This window comes from Juglans microcarpa x Juglans regia, chromosome 3D (genome assembly GCF_004785595.1).
Source record: "Juglans microcarpa x Juglans regia isolate MS1-56 chromosome 3D, Jm3101_v1.0, whole genome shotgun sequence".
NCBI lineage: Eukaryota > Viridiplantae > Streptophyta > Magnoliopsida > Fagales > Juglandaceae > Juglans > Juglans microcarpa x Juglans regia.
Genome location: NC_054598.1, coordinates 6,060,250 through 6,077,906, shown reverse-complemented (window position 1 = coordinate 6,077,906; position 17,657 = coordinate 6,060,250). Strand labels below are relative to the sequence as shown.

Sequence of the window (17,657 nt, the reverse complement as noted above, 5' to 3'; positions counted from 1 at the left end):
AGATAGAATGAGATAAATTGTCTAATCAAAACAATAGGCTCCGTTTGGTTCCTAAATCCATTTCAATTCATCATTACAATATTTTCAAATTTCAATACAAAATATAATAAACAATTCAACTTTTTTAAATATTAAAATAATATTAATATTAAAAAATAATATTCTAACAATATTTTTTTATTTTAACTCAATTATCCATTTTCCTATTTTGGGAAATCCAAGCGACGGCTAGTGCTTCCAAGATGCGATCCAACGGTTTGGATTAATTTGTACTGAACGAATTCAGACCGTTCGATTGGATTTGTTGAGACGGTCAGTTTTGATGTTAATAGGACACGTGTCAAAATGATAGCTACTGGATTGCGTTTTAGTAATCTTTTTAATTTATTTATTTATCGATGGGGTTTTTTTGGGAATGGTCAAAAGGTCAATTGACGGTCAAACACATGTGGCTCTGTGGGGTGATGGCCTGATGGGACGTAGATATCAATGTGTTGTCCCTCCCATCAAAAAGATTTGCAGGCTTCTTTAGGGTTATTAGAGTAATGATACCACAAGTATATTTTACAATACGTTTTACAATATATATTTTAAAGTAAGATATTATTTTTATAAAATATTTTATTAAACTATCCTTTATTTTAAAACATAATTATATAATATATTATAAAAAATAACGTTTCATTTTTTATTACATTACTAGGTGCTACTTATTTATTATTTTATTATTTTTTAAAGAAGTAAATATTAATAAATTTATATATTTTTTTAATTTTTTTTAATAATTAAGTATGTTAAAAAAATACATTAAGGATGTTAAAAAAATAATTAAAAAATAAAAATTTCAAATATAGTAAAAGAGTGGTAGAATAATAGTAACTCTATTATTATCCCCCTTCTAAACAGTAGAAGTGTTTCAATTATATTTAAAAAAGAAAAATTGTTTCAATTAGCTTACATGCGACTTTTACTAATCTTTTCCTACCTTGGATGTTTTTTAATTGAAATTTTATTTTTCATAATTCTTTATATAATAATGTTTTAAATAAAATATATTTTTATATATTATTTTATACAAATATTTTCAATATAAAATATAATTAAATAATAAATTATAAAAGAGTATAATGAATCATTACTCTCTTTTATTTATTTAAACTTAATCGATAAAAGAACCCAAAACTCCCCTTTAAATAATTAATTAAGAAAAAATTGAAACATAATTGGATAGCTAGCATTGACTGCCCTTAATTAACGGTGGCCGGAACTCCTCCCATGGGTCGATCAAATCGATCAATTTCAGAATGTCGATGCCACTTATGCAACATACGTAGTTGCGGTAGATTCTAAGGTGTGTCGGCACGGCCTAACTCGCAAGTGGCTTCACACCTTGTGGTAATTTTTCTTATTCTATCGGATTTTTTTTTTTTTGGCCGGCCCAGATTTAATCTGGGCCGGTACTCTTATAGAAAAAATTGGGATACATCCGGTCCGGATATTAGATTTAAAACCTGGAACCAAAGTTTACAATTCAATGCATTCTTTTTCCTTTATTTATTTATTTATTTTCAGCTTGAATGTTTGGATTTTTTTTGTTTCTTTCTAGCAACTAAATGGATTGAAACTTAAAAGAAAAATATATATTATGTCTAATGAATCATCAATTTTATAATTTTTTTTGTTACTCTCTTCTCTATATGGCTTTTTATTGGTGGTCAAGGAACTTGTAAACTTTAATTTAAAAAATTAAATAAATAGAGTTTAAGTGTTACACGAACATTTTTTTTTTAAATATTCATAACATGTAAGATTTGATTTAAAACAAAAATATGGGTGCAGTTTTTAAAAATCGATTTCAATCTAAGTTTCGGCCCGAATTTGAAACTCGGGTTCCAGTCCGAGAATACCCAAGTTCTCAGGGTGGAATCCGGATGAACAATACTAATTTTTTCTTGAATGTTGCTATTCAACAGTCCAATATTTATTGTTGGCCGTGATTACTGTGCAATTTTTTTTTTCTTTTAAATATTTTATAAATATTTTAAAAAAATACACACATACATTAATAATCACTTAACTATTATAACAAATAAAATGCATGAGCGACAAAACACGAGGCAAAATGAATAGAGAAACTAGCATTTTAATTTTCCCTTATATTGGTATATCCACCAAGGAGGATGACATGATGCGGCATATGTAGATATTTAGTTATGCGAAGCACTGACTATGGAAAAGAAACTGGAGTTGGAGACATAAAAAATTGAAAAAAAAAAAAAAAAAAAAAAAACCTATGTATATGGCATGGCGGAAAAGAAACTGGAGTTGGGGACATATTTTTTAATTTTGTTTCGCTCTTGCTGGAATTTTTGTTCCAGTGTAGTATCTAATACACTATACCCTATCATTTCATTTAATTCCAAATTTTAATGCGTTCCAATCTATTTTGACCATTCTGGTCAAATTATGGCCATTCCGAACCCTCTTTCGTTGCGGATTATTTTTATAATTTTCTTTATTTGGATGATATTTTTTAAAATTTTAAATTTAGATAGTATTTAATTAATTGTAAAATATAAAATATATTTATATAATTTAAATTTTGTTGTTACTTTAAATATGTCCCTTCACTCTTTTTTTATTTTTTGAAATATCATTATTTTTAATAATTTCTCTATTCTTTTATTTATTTTTTATTTTTTGTGTTTCAACTCAAGTTTGTGATTTTTTTTTCAACGTATATTCATCTTATAAATCTTCAATTCTTCCAAATATACATACATATACATGATACACAATTACATATATCTATTTATTCTATTAATTGTTAGTTTATATATGCATATAAATATTTATATATAATATATAATTAATTATGAAATAGTACATTAGAATGTACCGTTACCGGAATGTTCTATTCCATTATTTAAACCGGAATGATCACCGAAACGTTAAATGGGAGAGGGAGCAGCCAAGTTTCTAGTAAAAAATGAGAAAAATATGGGTTTTGGTGGGTAGGTCTTGAAAGAAGCTGAACTAAACAGATATAAATATTAGGATTGATTAAATGATAAAATTGATCTTATAAATTTATAAGTAATTATTTGAACCATATTTAAAAAGATTCTGCATAACATGATATTTAAATAAAAAAAACCTCTTGGAATTCTAGTTAAGAGGAAAGCATAATGAAAAAATGATTTTTATAATATTAGGGTGTGTAAATTGCGTATACTCTCTATAGAAAAAAATGGACAGGTCTAAAATCCACATGAAATAACTCAATCTTTAAGGGTGGGTCTTGTATTTTCTTAAAAAAAAAATTATGCATTCTAAAATTATATATAGCATTATTAATGTAATAAAAAATAATAAAATTATAATATTATACAATTACGTTTTAAAATGCATGGTCTATATAAAAATAACACAACTTTATAAAAATATATTTGTTTTAAAATATAATTATAAAATATATTGTGAGTTTTTACAAAGAACTTTATTTTATCTTTATTTTAAAACATAATTATAAAATTAAAATATATTGTCAAAAAAGTGTTGGGATATGATTGGTATCATTACATGCTAGAAATGCAAACATATTTTTTTACTGTTTAATTTGTTCGGTAACATTTTGCAGAAATTTACTGCGGATACTGAAAGTGAATCCAAGGACAGGGCAGTCAAAGGGTCTGCCTTTCTTTCTGAGACGAGGTTGGTATAGGCGTACGACCTCGTGGCTAAAAAGATTAGAAAAAGCAAACTCTGTACCATAAAGGCGTTGTGTTAGAGCTATTGCACTTGTTCATCCTTTGTCTTTGTTTGTTTTTTTTTTACCCTGTTTGTTTGTTTTTACTTCTTTTCTCTTCTCAATTTCATGTTCCGGAAGAAAACCCATCAAATGCCTAATTTCCTCCTGGAAAGGAAAAAGGAAAAGAACAATTTACTATATCTTGATTACTGTTAACTTGTTATGAGCTTGAATTCCAGAAATTAAGGAATCGAACCACCAGAGAGAGAGACTGACTATGCATCCAATAATTGAAATTTGGTTCATAGCCCTGAAAAGGGGTCCTCACATAACCCATTTAGTACCAAAGACCTTTCTCTTTGTTTTCTAGGGAAAGGGATAAGTATATTGAACAAATTACGATTCTTAATTTCATCCCAAAATCTCATTACCCAAACCAACTCCTTTCTATTGTTTTGACAGCACCTCTTTGCTCACATCCTCGCTCCTCATTCTCTCTTGTCTGTTGAAAAATTACGAGTTATGGACTTCAAATTCAGTGTCCCAGTATAGCTCGTGAAGGGTCCGCACATAATGAAACTGGTAAATACACGTATATATAGCTTCTTGTTTATAGTTTCATTGAGAAGGGCTCTGTACAGAAGCATTCCTGAGACTGAGAAGTACTCGAGTCTTTGTCTCACTCTCTCTTCAGTCTAAAGGACTTAACATTTGAGATGAGTTGAGTTGTGAATGGTAATATTTTGTGAGTCCTATTAAAAAGGATTTAACTTTTTAAGAATAAAACTTTTTAAGTTAAAATGTATGAAATAGGTTGATATGAATTTAACTTTTTTATAAAAAATTAAAAAAGTGGTGAGTCTCATCAATAATTAATTTCATATAAATTGAGATAAGTTAAGTTTGATTCAACAACCAACCAAACATAGCCTGGGCTTATTTGGGTCTCTTCATAACACAACACATTTCTGGATGGGCAGAACCCATAGCAGACCCATTTGAGGACGGGATTCTGAGGGGCTTGGCCCTTGGGCTGGTTGTGCAGTACTTTCGAATAAGAAAGCATAAGCCTGTTATCAAAAAAAAAAAAAAAAAAAAAGCATAGGCCTGGCCCCATTCAGAGGCATATGTTTCGAGAACATTGTCACCCGGCCATGCCATTAATTTCACTGCATATTTATTTATTTATTTATATGGTACCTACTGGCTGTGAGTTCTGGCTTTGAAAAAACCACGGGACATCAGCGACACAAAACTAAGAGAAGAGGCCGACTGTTTATGAACGTACAACTGCTACCTCAGCCAGTACTACTGTTTCATGTTTCCAAATTACCCAAACGTATGGATCCTAAAATCTTCTCCAATCGTAATAAGTATTAATGCTAGATGACAAGTTGTACCTACCGATAGGTAAAGAATATACTCTTACTATAAGACGGGAGAAGCTTTGCAGCCAAGCTGGAAAAAAAAAAAAAAATGCTGTATCCAATGTCAATTATGATTCTGCATGACAATATACGGATGCCTTTCCAACTAACAAATGCTTTAAATTGTTGGTGTTCCAACTGCTTAACAAGTCAAGATCAACGAATTTTATAAAAAAGTCAAGCCTGGTTGAGCTGATCGACTTTACATGATTGTGACGTTCCTATCCGCATTAGCGAATATAGAAATATTATGAAATCATTACGGGAATGGCCGCGTGGCACTTCAGCTCTCAAAAGAGCATTTTAGATTAGACTTCTATATAGCAACATGCAAGCTCGATCCATCCACTTCCAAACCATTTCCAAAAGAACTCAATCATGTTCCATCCTTCTCGCAAATGCAGCTGTCGTACTCATTCCCTTAATGAAGCTTGTTCATGACTTCCTGCGAAACCATCATGACTTTCGAACATTGTTGTACTGTTTTTTTCCAGCCAAAACCAAATAATAGAACGTGGATGAACCCAAGTACGTACGTAGCCGAGTTCCATTCAACAACAGATCAGTTATGATGCTAGCAGACACAAACCACATCATTGCATGGCCCATAGATGTTAGAATATCTGTTACTTATGCACTACCTTCACAATTTATAATTCGCCAATTTGCATCCATCTTCGGGAAGAATTTATATTATATATGTTACGTGGAATGTAAGTGGGATTTTGTCGTGAACATGAAAAGATAAAGGATTGGGGTCACTGAATTTACAAAATTGAAGTTAGAATGTGGTAAGGAAGCTTGTGAAAATTTTTGCCCTAAAATTGTATATGCCTCAACTATTCTAGTTCTGATCGATTAGGATACTGCCATTTCCAAGTACCCAGAAAAATGATGATCGATGCTGCAAGAGAAATGGAAAGTGAAGCAGTTCCCGGCCCTGGCGTAGTTTGGCATGCATCTATAATTGTGGTATAATAATGGTAGCAAGCCAGCAATGTTATCCGGTGGTACGTACAGTGAAGGTATGAGTAACAAAGGGCTGCAGTTGTCGGTCGTTTTGGAGGAGTGTAATTACATTACCTTCATTATGAAGATTAATTACTTAAGAAGTTAGGCTTCAGCAGCAACAACAAAAAAAAAAAAAAAAAAAAAGAAAAAAAAGAAAGGGCAAGAAGTATGTACTACATAGTAACTGGAAATTCTTCTAAACAACTTGCCACAACAGTAATGACCACAGCAGTGCTAATTTATATACATCTTATGAGAAGGACAACAGCAAAATGCAACCGGTTTTTTGTTGGATTTTTTCCTAGAAACATTGTACAATTGGATTAAACTAATGGAATCCTCTTGAACCCCTGGACTGATAGAGTTCCAACCTACTTTTGGCTTCGGGTAATAATTCTTCAATTTCAGGTTCTTCAACAAGATGCGCCTGCTTTGATGACCACTCAAGCACAATAAGCACCTCTTCTTGAGCAAGTGTCTCACTGTCAGGGACATGTAAGGCAATGTAACATAGAAGAATCAATGCAGGAATTTGGACCATTTGTTCACCAAAGTAAACCAATTGAATCAAGTGCTTAGCTCCTCCAGCATCTATGATTGCTTTACAGTGATAATCATGGAGGAAATTGTCAGTGCATGCAAACTTAGTAAGTGCAATGGAGGCTTCCATACAAATCTCAGGTTCTCTTTCATCAAGCAGCCTCGCCAATGGCCCAATAATTCTTGTTTCCGTTGCTCTGAAAGTCCTTGCCAAGTTTCCAATTGATTTGATGCAGGGTACAAGGAGGTCCGAGTTGGCTGCCTCTATAATTTTAAGTAACTGTTCTAATACAGCTTTAGCAGCAGGGGAAGTGGGCTTGAAAGCGGAGCGCCTCAACTCTGCATTTTGCTCAGCCACAGCTGTGATCTCCGTCAATGCCCTGGCTGAATAGGATTGAACATCATCAGTTCCTTTTTCTAACAACACAGCGAAGCATAAAAGCGCTCTTGATTCAGTGATGTTCCGACAAATGGATACATTTCCCTTGGACAACTGCCATAGGGCTCTGGCAGCCATTGCCTTCATCTCGGCCTTAGTAGCCGGATCTTCAAATTCCCTCCCCTTAATGCTAGATCCCGCTAGCGAAACATGTTGCTGCTGGTGATGGGATTGTTGTTTTGCATTGCCATGATTGGACTTAGCAATAGCATGGTCAAGAATATGATGTTGAGATGCTTGTGGCTTCGAGTGGTCAGGAGTCTGGCTTGTCATGGCCATCGTGTTTGTGACTACATTGTGCATATGGCTCGAGGTTTGGAGGTTACCCGCTGGGTGAGCAATTCGAGCAGTGGATGCTTTATCATAGTCTTCACTTTCCGTTTTATCATTTGGACTTGGACCATTACTAGCCATGACAACCGAATGTATAGACATTTGTTGTTTGCTGGGAATGGCATACTTACTATGCTCTTGAATGGTCTCAAACGCAAGATGACTAACCAGCAACCGAATTGCATTGTTCTGCGCAAAATGGTCCTGGCATTTGGGGTGATGATGTGCTAGTTCCGAGATTGCCCAAGCCACCACAATTTGAACCTTCATGTGCCCTTCTTTAAGGATTTTCACAAACGCAGAGCAAACACCAGCATTCACAATGTGCTCGACGCTTTCCGGGTCACGACCCAGTAAGCCAATGGCTCTGGCAGCATTTTCTTGACCTTCCATGCGACCTTCTTTAGCCAATTTTAGAAGCCCTCCGATCCCACCTTCCTCAATAATAAGCTTACCGTATCGATCATTATCCCGGGCCAATGACACCAAGGAGGCAGCCGCATCCGAGCGGTCCTCTAACGAGGATCCATTGTGTAGAATAGCAATCTGTTCCCAGATAAGGCAAAGAATTGGCTCATTGGATGCTATTGGAGGAAGACCCAGATATTCATCGTCGCGATCATCAGCAGAAACGGATACTCGGAGGAGCCATGACACGTCTCCGATTGAATTCTCGAGCTGGATGGACGTTTTCCTAAACGCTGCAGCGGGAATAATGGTGAAGAGCCGTTTCATGATGCCATTGGCACGACACTTAATAACGAGCGTAAGGGCTTTGTCGAGGACCAATTCTGTATCATCAATGATGCGACGCGTTGGACGCTCATAGAGGTCGTTGCTGGCTCGTGCTGCCTGTCGTAATAGGCCTGCTAGCTTCTCGGTCTTGGCCTTCAACTCTGAGCAATCTAGTTTGAAAGATTGCGCCTCGTCGGCGACCTTGCTCACCTGGTCTGCCAATTGTATCGGTCTTGCCAGGATCTCCTTCACTATGTCCGCCATGGCCTGAGCGAATCCAACGCCGAAACGCCTTAAAATCTGATCAAAGTCAAACACCCCCAAAAAAATTAACCCAGTGCTGAAAAAATCTCTCGGAGAGAGACGGGTTTGTTATAAATGGTGAGTGGACGTTTCCTTTATCTAAATGAACTTGCTGGGGTTGTTATCATGTTTATAACATCAAAACCTAAACAGGCATGACAGTTTAGATGGCTATGTTTTTGTATTTTTTTCATGGGAACGAGCTCAAGGTCTGGGGGGGATTTGATTTGGTTTCATCTACGTGGGTGATGTGAGACGGTGGTGGGGCTAATGATAATGGCGGTTTCGGACATGATGTAGCCTGTGTGCGGAGGAGGAGATTTTAGGGATGGTTCAACGGTTTTTTCTCCCACTAAAAAAGCTACCATTATTCTCTCCGTTACAGATAGGTCATGGGAAATCGTTTGGTCTAAACTCCAGTACAAGAGGAAAGAAAAGCCCCAGCATCCCCTTCGATATACATTCCATTAACTTAGGTGCTATACAATCTGAGATCAGTAATTACTAATTAAAGGCGATGCTTAAGTTCCGGAGTAAATAAAATTACGCAAGGTTCTACGCGCCTCGATCGGAAGAATGTGGGAATATATAATATAATATTATTGCCTAATTAATTCAAACACTTTGCATGATGGTGTGCTTATAACGTTCTTTGGTGCAAGACTGGCAGGAAATAAGTACGTAAAAGCTACGTCGATCGATCAGTATTTGATTTTCAAGAATATTGTTCGTACTAGTTGTTCGGGGGAAAAATAAAAAACAACGTGGTACTTATCACTCGGTTCTTTTCAAACCATCAATCCATAGCAGTAAATTAAGAAGCTGAAACCGAATTAAGGAGCTGCAAACAAAAACGACCGCAATTAATAATGTCTGTGAAAATGACCATATGATATATACGTGCATGCATTCGAGTGAAAAGATTATATCCAAAGTTGTTATCAGTCTACGTGGGTTATCCACCCTGAAAACGTCTTTAAGCTCATCATTTTCTCGAAAACGGGCACTTGGAGATCGCTCAAAGGCAGGACGTGTTTTGCAGAAAATGTTTGGTGGTTAAAGTACGTACGCACGTACGTACTTTAATTATATATAAGAGTATCATATTATAATTATTTATTTATATGAGCGAGGGTAGTTGAAACTTAAATAAGCACATGCTATTTGTAGCCTAAAAGATTGAAGATGATGCCATTAACTGGCAGATAAGAAAATCTGCCATTCTGGATTTTTGTTAATTACTTCAACGTTGTACATTTCGTCTCCGTGACGTATGTGAAGGACGTGTCTCCACTTTGATGAAATCGGCTTTGTCACTATACTGAATAATGTTGCCTGAATCTGTGGAGTGTTTAAGTACTGTGTAGTCATTTTAAAAAATAGTAAAATTTATTATTAATTTTTTTTTTCACGCAGATTTTACATTTATTCAATTTTTTCAAAGTGATTATACGACGTTTGCATACTCACAACTATAACTATCATATCTCCTATATTTAATTAACTCCGGCACACAAATTTAAGAGATAGGTGTTCATGGCGGTTAGTAATTAATTAAAACTATATGGATTTAATCTAAAAGTAAGAGAAAACATGACTTTCCGCCCTTTGATTAATATACTAATACGATTTGTGGTAAAAAGATATTTTGTAATAAATTCCAAACCATATATAAAATATGTATATATATCAATAATCTTGATAATCAACTTCTCGAATATTAAAAAAAATGTTTTAGTTACAAAGAGATCTCATAACAAAAAATTCATAAATTGACGTATTTATTGTGATATGTTATAAGATTATAAATTTAATTTTATTATAAATTAGTAGATTTAACGTACCATATGAAGACATGATCTCAGTTTATGAATTTACTTTTGTGAGATTTCTTTGTAACTGTAGCATAACTTCTCAAAAAAATGATAATTTTTATAGATAATAATTTGTTTGGAAGTTAAAGGTTTAAAATGCTTTCTTTATGCAAATTGTTATACATGACACAAGATGAAAAAATAACGTGACAGTTGCCTGTCTTACTATTTTTCTTCCCCATTATTTGATTGGTATCTAGCTGGCTAGTTTGTCGTCTTGAGTTGTTTAATACATACAACCTAAGATTCATTTCACACAAAAAATGAGACATGTCACATTAATTTTATAAAGAGTCGCAATGAAGTTGATGAGGTCGGGGAATGGAATATTAATAACAACAAAATGAACAACAGAAGATTATTCCCGGTGTATGTGTGCACGGCATGATGTCATTTTTCCCTGCTAGTTAAAAACAGAGAGAGAGAGAGAGAGAGATTAAATGAGATATCAATTAAAGACTCCTTGAAATTCGATCGTGGAATATAAAAGATAGCAGCTGCATGCTAATTATTCTTTCAGTTCTTCTACATGCAACTGAGACGCGCAACCGTGGAGGAATCGGTTTACCATGTCAGCCAATAAAAAAGAAAGGGAAAGGCCGAGGGAAGAAAGATTTCAGAAGCTTAGATCGAAGAAAACAAACTCCAAATTACAAAGTATTGATTCTAAGTCAAAAATACTCATAGTTAGATCATCGTTAAGACTAAAAATCATTTCCAGAACCTACATAAAAACCTATCCACACACTCCTCCTGATCTCACAACCTACACACTCTCTTCTTAACCAACTCTCTCCCGCGATCCATGGCATACTTTGAGTTCGATACATTTATTGGGGTTAATGGTGATAGATCCAGAAAGAAACACACAAAGAGACATAGAGAGGTTTGATAAGACCTTGTCAAATGAGGAAATCCCATGAGATTGAAACTCAGAGAAGGGAAAGTGATCAAAACCTTTACATTGGTCATAGATCATCCATGATTTCCAACGCCCGAAATCACAGCTTTACCCGTCGTACAAATTTCGTAAGCTTTCAATCATGATATCCAAAAGACACTTTCTCTGTTCTATGTTATGCCCGCCTTCTGTCTCTCCCCTTTTCCTTTCTATGTTCTTGTAATAATTTTTATCAATAATCTGATTGTTCCACTGTGTCTCTCTTTCGATTGTTGATTTTCCATCTGGTTGTACATTTTTTTTGGCATTTTTGTTGTTTCCTCTCTTATTTTCTTTCACAAAGAAACATTTCCCTATCCCAATCTAAAAATGGCTTCGGTGGGAAAAAAAAGATAGGGATGACAGTCTTAATTGCAAAACACACGTACTCATTTGCCGGCTAGCTATTTACATATAAATATTTATTTCTTCAATCGACATGTTTTTGCAGCTATTAACACTGTGCATTTGTGAAAATGAATGAAGACGCCAAAGCGCAATGACAAAAAGCATGGAGAACCAAGCTCTGAGGAAAATGGAACAAGAGAGACGAATTCAAAATAAAAAGAAAATAAGAAATTGAGAGAGAGAGAGAGAGTGACAAAATGAGTCATTCAACAAGAGAGAGAGGTTTGTATTGTGATTGCCATTGGAGGTCTATCGCAACCACTAGATCTTGAGGTTGGTAAAGAAGAAGTAGCAGCTGCGGTGTTGTCATTGTTCATTGTCCAGTAGCCAAGATGATATATTATGACAAAAAATGGATGGGCTTGATGTAGAGCTATGTGGGTTTTTGGGTTCGTAGATTTCAAATGCGGGTGGAGAAGACAAATGGGATTTCGTTGGGTTCGCGGAGAAGACGAAGAATCATGTGGCTTAAACTGTACGTTTTGACAAGTTGAATGAAACGTGGTTGTTTCATTTTTGCCATGTGGGACGCGGTTCGCTGGAAGTTTCTCTAGCCGGTTACGAATAGCATTTTTCTTATTCTTTTATCGTTTTTCTTCCTTGAAATTAGTTAGCATTCATTCCTGAAGAATCATGAATTGCAGGCTGAGATTGAGAGCAAAAAATTAGAAAGCTGGGAGGCCATCAATATCGTATCCAAGTCTGAATTCTTTTTGGAAGGCACGTACGTATATACGTACTGCCATTTTGCCTTAGTTATAATTTTGGAGGTAACATGAACATGGCTTTTTATAAAGTCTTTCAAACATGAGTACGTACGTGCCCTTCAGGATTGGCCTCGATAAATTATGTAAATATATTTAATACGATATATACTAAATTACTAGGTGTAATTTTTACCTATATGATGCAAACCTAAATTGATATGAGATATTTAGGTCTAGATTCTACGTTGATTGTATTGAAGTACTACCTTAAGAAGATGAATCTATACAAATAGAGAAAGAAAAACTTAATATCTTCCTTGGACGAATGGTAATATTAGTTATTTTTTTTCAAATCATATATTTATACTCACTTTTGCTTTGTTAGTAATTATTTGGTTTCAAGTTTAGAACTGATTTTGATTTTGATTTTGACCAAATATTTGTCATTTGGTAGGATTCTTGTTTATTTATATATTAATTTCTTATACAATAATTTAGATTTTTTTATTTTTGAAAAAATCTTCATAATTTCGAGTTTTACAGCTATTTAATTATGTCCGGCTTGTGGGTTTCATAATAGAATTTCAAATTTTACTATTAAACAATATTATTCAGAATTTTTCTCAGTATTTTGAACAAATTTCTTATATTTTCTGCATTGATCATATGTTGAAACTAACCGTTGGCTTGATTTGAGTAGTGAGAATACTTGATAAGTGTTGAGAATGTTTGTGAATAGTAATGAAAAAGTAATAATAAAATATTAAATAGTAGTAAAAAGTAGGTGAAAATTAATAATAGAGTAAATAATAATAATGAGAGTACTTGAGATCACTGTAACTTTATCATGATCAGTATGTACCTTGTCCAAAATTATCATGATGAGTGCGCTAGCTAGCTGGGACAGAAAATCAAAGATCTTGAAAACAAGTCACGGGCAACGCCAGCACAAAAGAAGGAAATTAATGCAGATGAGACGAATGAATGAAGAGGAAATTTCGACTTTGCACACGGCGCCGGGCCATTTTGATCAGACTTTTGTGTGGTAATTGCACTGTTTGCCTCTCCCTATGCATGCAATTAGGACCCCCCCGCCAGTATTGGAAAGCGCAGTGAAGATTCCATCCATGACAAAAAGGACATGCAAGACCTACACACACATGTCATGATGTACGAGGTACCATTCAGCCATTAATTCCTGATCATCGATCGACCGCTAGTGCTAATGTACATGAATCGGATAAGGCCGGTCCATTGAAATCCAGTCGACGTCCTCTGTCCCGGAGTGTGGACCATTCCATTACTCCAGTTCTTTTAATTTCTCCCTGGATCCCTCTTTTGATCACAGGCCAGGTAATTCTCACGGCCATGTACGTACAGGAGGAAAGTGTTGAATTGTTTCTGCATCGATAGTTATTCTCTAATCCCAAACAAGCTGTAAAATTATAAACGAGAAAGGGAAAAAGGAACAAAATTAGTATGTGGCAATTACGCATGCATTTGGCATTGGTGATTGTGAGTGATCGGAATTGTCAATGCTAGGTGTCCAAACTACGTACTCCTCCAAACGGTTTGCTAGACAGCTCAATATATATTTCCTTCTTCTTTTTTTTCAATTTGTGATATTGGGTGTTTTTCCTTCAATACTTACCACACTCTCTCTCGTGATCATGTCCTTTGACAGTGTTTTATCGGCCTTTCCATCGATGTTTTAGAAAAAGCTTGAACATTAAGTACATACACTAATATACGAACTTGCTTTAGAAGGAAGCACCATGAAGGAAAAAGACAACAATGGCAACCATTTCACCTGACTTTTAACACCTCCCGATGCATTATGCATGCAAGCGGCCATTTCCTCTCGTATACGAAATATCTATATTGGCGATCCTTTAATTTCCAGCAATTGCTTTCAAATTCAACATTATGATATTGACGTCTCAACATTTTATCATTTCTAAATTCAAATGCAAGTTGAATATATATGTTAAGTAGTACTGAAGTACTCATGATTTACTGAGAGTTGAAGGCGATATTCAAGGTACTTGATCTACCGAATAATGAATCTGAGGCAACGTTAATTATTGAAATTTAAAAAGTACTCCACCAGTACTGACTCAGATCCTCATCATGATCACCCGGTTGGATTAGGCTTTTAAGAAAGCTTAATTATATGCAACACATGATTTATATTCATGATTTAAACTCTTATATATTTTGTGTAATGGTAATTAATGAATTACATGCTATCTATTTCACTTAAAATGGGTGTATTCATTGGGTGCAAAATCATATATATTATTGTTTGTTGATGACAATCTCGAACTAGATCAGGATATATATATATATATATATATATATATATATATATATATATATATATATATAGACACACACACACACACAATTTGGGGACAAATTAAATATTATATATATCTCAACAGAAAATATTGGGATAAATTTCCCATAAAAATACGTACGTACCAGTTTAATATATATAATTCCTTAACTAATGAGTGGAACGTCAGAACGGATGGTGTCAGCTTGTAGTATATAATATAGATTTTTTTAACAATTTTAAATATTTAAAAAAAATAAAAAATTTCATAATATTATTAAAAATACTTTCTTAATCACGGAGTAATTAATAAAAAAATTATTTATTAATTACTCCGTGATTAAGAAAATATTTTTTAATATTTTTTTTACTTTATGATTAAGAAAGTATTTTTTAATAATATTTTATTTTATTTTTTTTAAATATTAAAAATAATTAAAAAAAATACATCAAAAAATACATGCTAGAGCCAGCGGTAGCTCCCAGCAGGAGCCACCAGCGGTGGCTCTAGCAGTACTCATATAATATATATAATTCCTTGACTAATAACTATGAATTTGTCTTGATTTGCATATATCCCTTTAATTTTCTCTAGTTGCGCGCGCACCGGATTATAAACAATTCATTTTTAATTTTTTTTTTTATCAATTACTAAATGATATAAATGAGATCTAGAAAAAAAAAAAAAAAGTATTTCAAGTCTTTCAATTAAATTTTAAATATTTATTAACATGGCCTTTTATTTTATTCTAAAGCTTAAATGATCAAAGAAGTTGTGGCACAGTTGAGCAAATAGATAAAAGAAAGAGATCGAGAAACAACGTCGTCACATAGTACCATGCACATATAATTATTTATAGAAGAGTGAAAGAGTACTTTACAAAAGTAAATAGAATGGTATCTCAAATTTCAAATCTTTAGATTAACATTATGTGATATAGTCTTACTTGGAGATATTAAATTCTTTTCAGTTGGAAAATAAAAACAAGAATATTGTTCACTAATAAAATCTTTGAAATAAACCAAACACCGAAAACTTTTTTTTTTTTTTTTTTAGCTTAAAACATAAAACACAGCCATAACAAGCTGTCTAATAATGCCGAAAGCAAGCTCCTGCCCCATCTTACCCAATTCCTTGGTGGGCTACTAGCCCAAGTCATGCAGATCAATCTTGAATATGGGCCAAGACCACCACAATCTACCATAATAGGCCCTGACATGCCTTACCACGTCACTATAAGAGTTTTGTTATTTATTATTTATATTTATATTTTTTTATTTTTTTTCTAAATTAATTAAGTTCTTTTACTTATTATTTATACAATACACATTTAGTAAAAGAAAAAATTAAAAATTAAAAAATTATGTATAATGTGTGATATGGGAATGATAGTCAAAATTTTCAACCGAGAAAGGCTTGTATTTATAAGAACCTTTATGAAATACGGCATGCGAGTTTGATATTTCAGGTCAACTGAAAAGTTTAATGGCCATGATCCATATTAAGTCAATAATTGCCGAGGTCGGCTCTTTAATTTGGCTTTTTTGTTTTTGCCCTTTTGTTGGCAATTTTTAATGTAGTTCGCCGGAATCGTAGTGAATTGTTCCCATGCATGAACGGAATCAACATATATTTAAGTTTGGATAGTGATAGGTTGCTATCTCTCTTACTATTCACTTATATATTTAAAAGTTTTTTTATTATTTCTTTTAAGTACTTTTTTAACATATTTAATTATTAAGAAAAAATATCAAAATATATAATTCTATTAATAGTCAATTTCTTAATAATTAAGTAAAACAAATTTAAAAAATCAAATTTAAAAATAATAATAAATAAATAGTAGAATGTAGTAATCCTATTTGTACCGTAAGAGCATTCCCATCACATGTCCTATTTCACTGTTATCTCTAAATTATAGGAAATAATTTAGAGAAAAGCTGAAAAACCTCCTACCATCCCATTTCCTATTTTAGGATTTTGATTTAAGAGATAAACATTAGTTCTCCGAATACAGAGAATCACTATTCATCCTCTAAATAATCTTTTATTAATATTTTATTCTAATAAATAAAATAAATTATTCTTTCAACCATCTACATTTTTTCTCATACTCATATTTATTATAGTTTTAAATAATAATTTTTAAAATAATTTAAGTAATTACTAAAATATAAAAAAAATTAATTTTAAAAATATTATTATACCCATAAAAAATAATTAAAATTTTTGTTTAAAATATTTACTAGAGTAATAGTTTAAAACATATGAAAAAATATTGAGTAGTTAAGTTTGTAAATAGAAGTGTGACAAAAAAGTAATAAAGAAATAATAGAATAATATTATTTTAATAAAATAGAGAAATGATAGGGAATGAGATGTAAAAGATTTTTTAAAAATAAATAAAATTTAAGATAAAATTATAAAAAATGTTATTTTTAATTAAAATTTAAAAAAAAATTTAGAGAACCAGGAATGCTATTAACGACCAGTCAATGAATAGGAGCGGCAAAATTTTATTCGTACTGTAAACGACCAGTCAATAATGAAGGGGACGGTTTCGAGTCGGTGCCTCCTAGAGGAATGCGAATCATCAAATCCCTACACTGATATGTGTCGACATGTCGTTGAATATGGGCCAGAGGGTCCGTAGGTGGCATCTCGCGGGTTGTAAGGTGCTAACACTTGGCCCCAATTCTTTATGTTGTCCAGATGTAGTCGTTTCCCAACATATGATCCCTCCCACTTGGCAATGGATGAGGATGGCAACAACAGTCTGTATTTATCACAAAATAAACAAATTTTACTTCTATTTTTATTATTAAACAAAATTAAATAAAAGAAAATTCT

General features: G+C 33.2%; 1 protein-coding gene across 1 annotated transcript; it reads right to left on the bottom strand.

The window, feature by feature from the left end:
* Positions 1-6,409: 6,409 nt before the first annotated feature.
* Positions 6,410-8,821, bottom strand: LOC121254226. The gene has a single exon (XM_041154191.1). It carries the CDS (start codon positions 8,498-8,500, stop codon positions 6,518-6,520), a length of 1,983 nt encoding a protein of 660 aa, XP_041010125.1. The 5' UTR covers positions 8,501-8,821; the 3' UTR covers positions 6,410-6,517.
* Between the last annotated feature and the right edge of the window lie 8,836 nt (positions 8,822-17,657).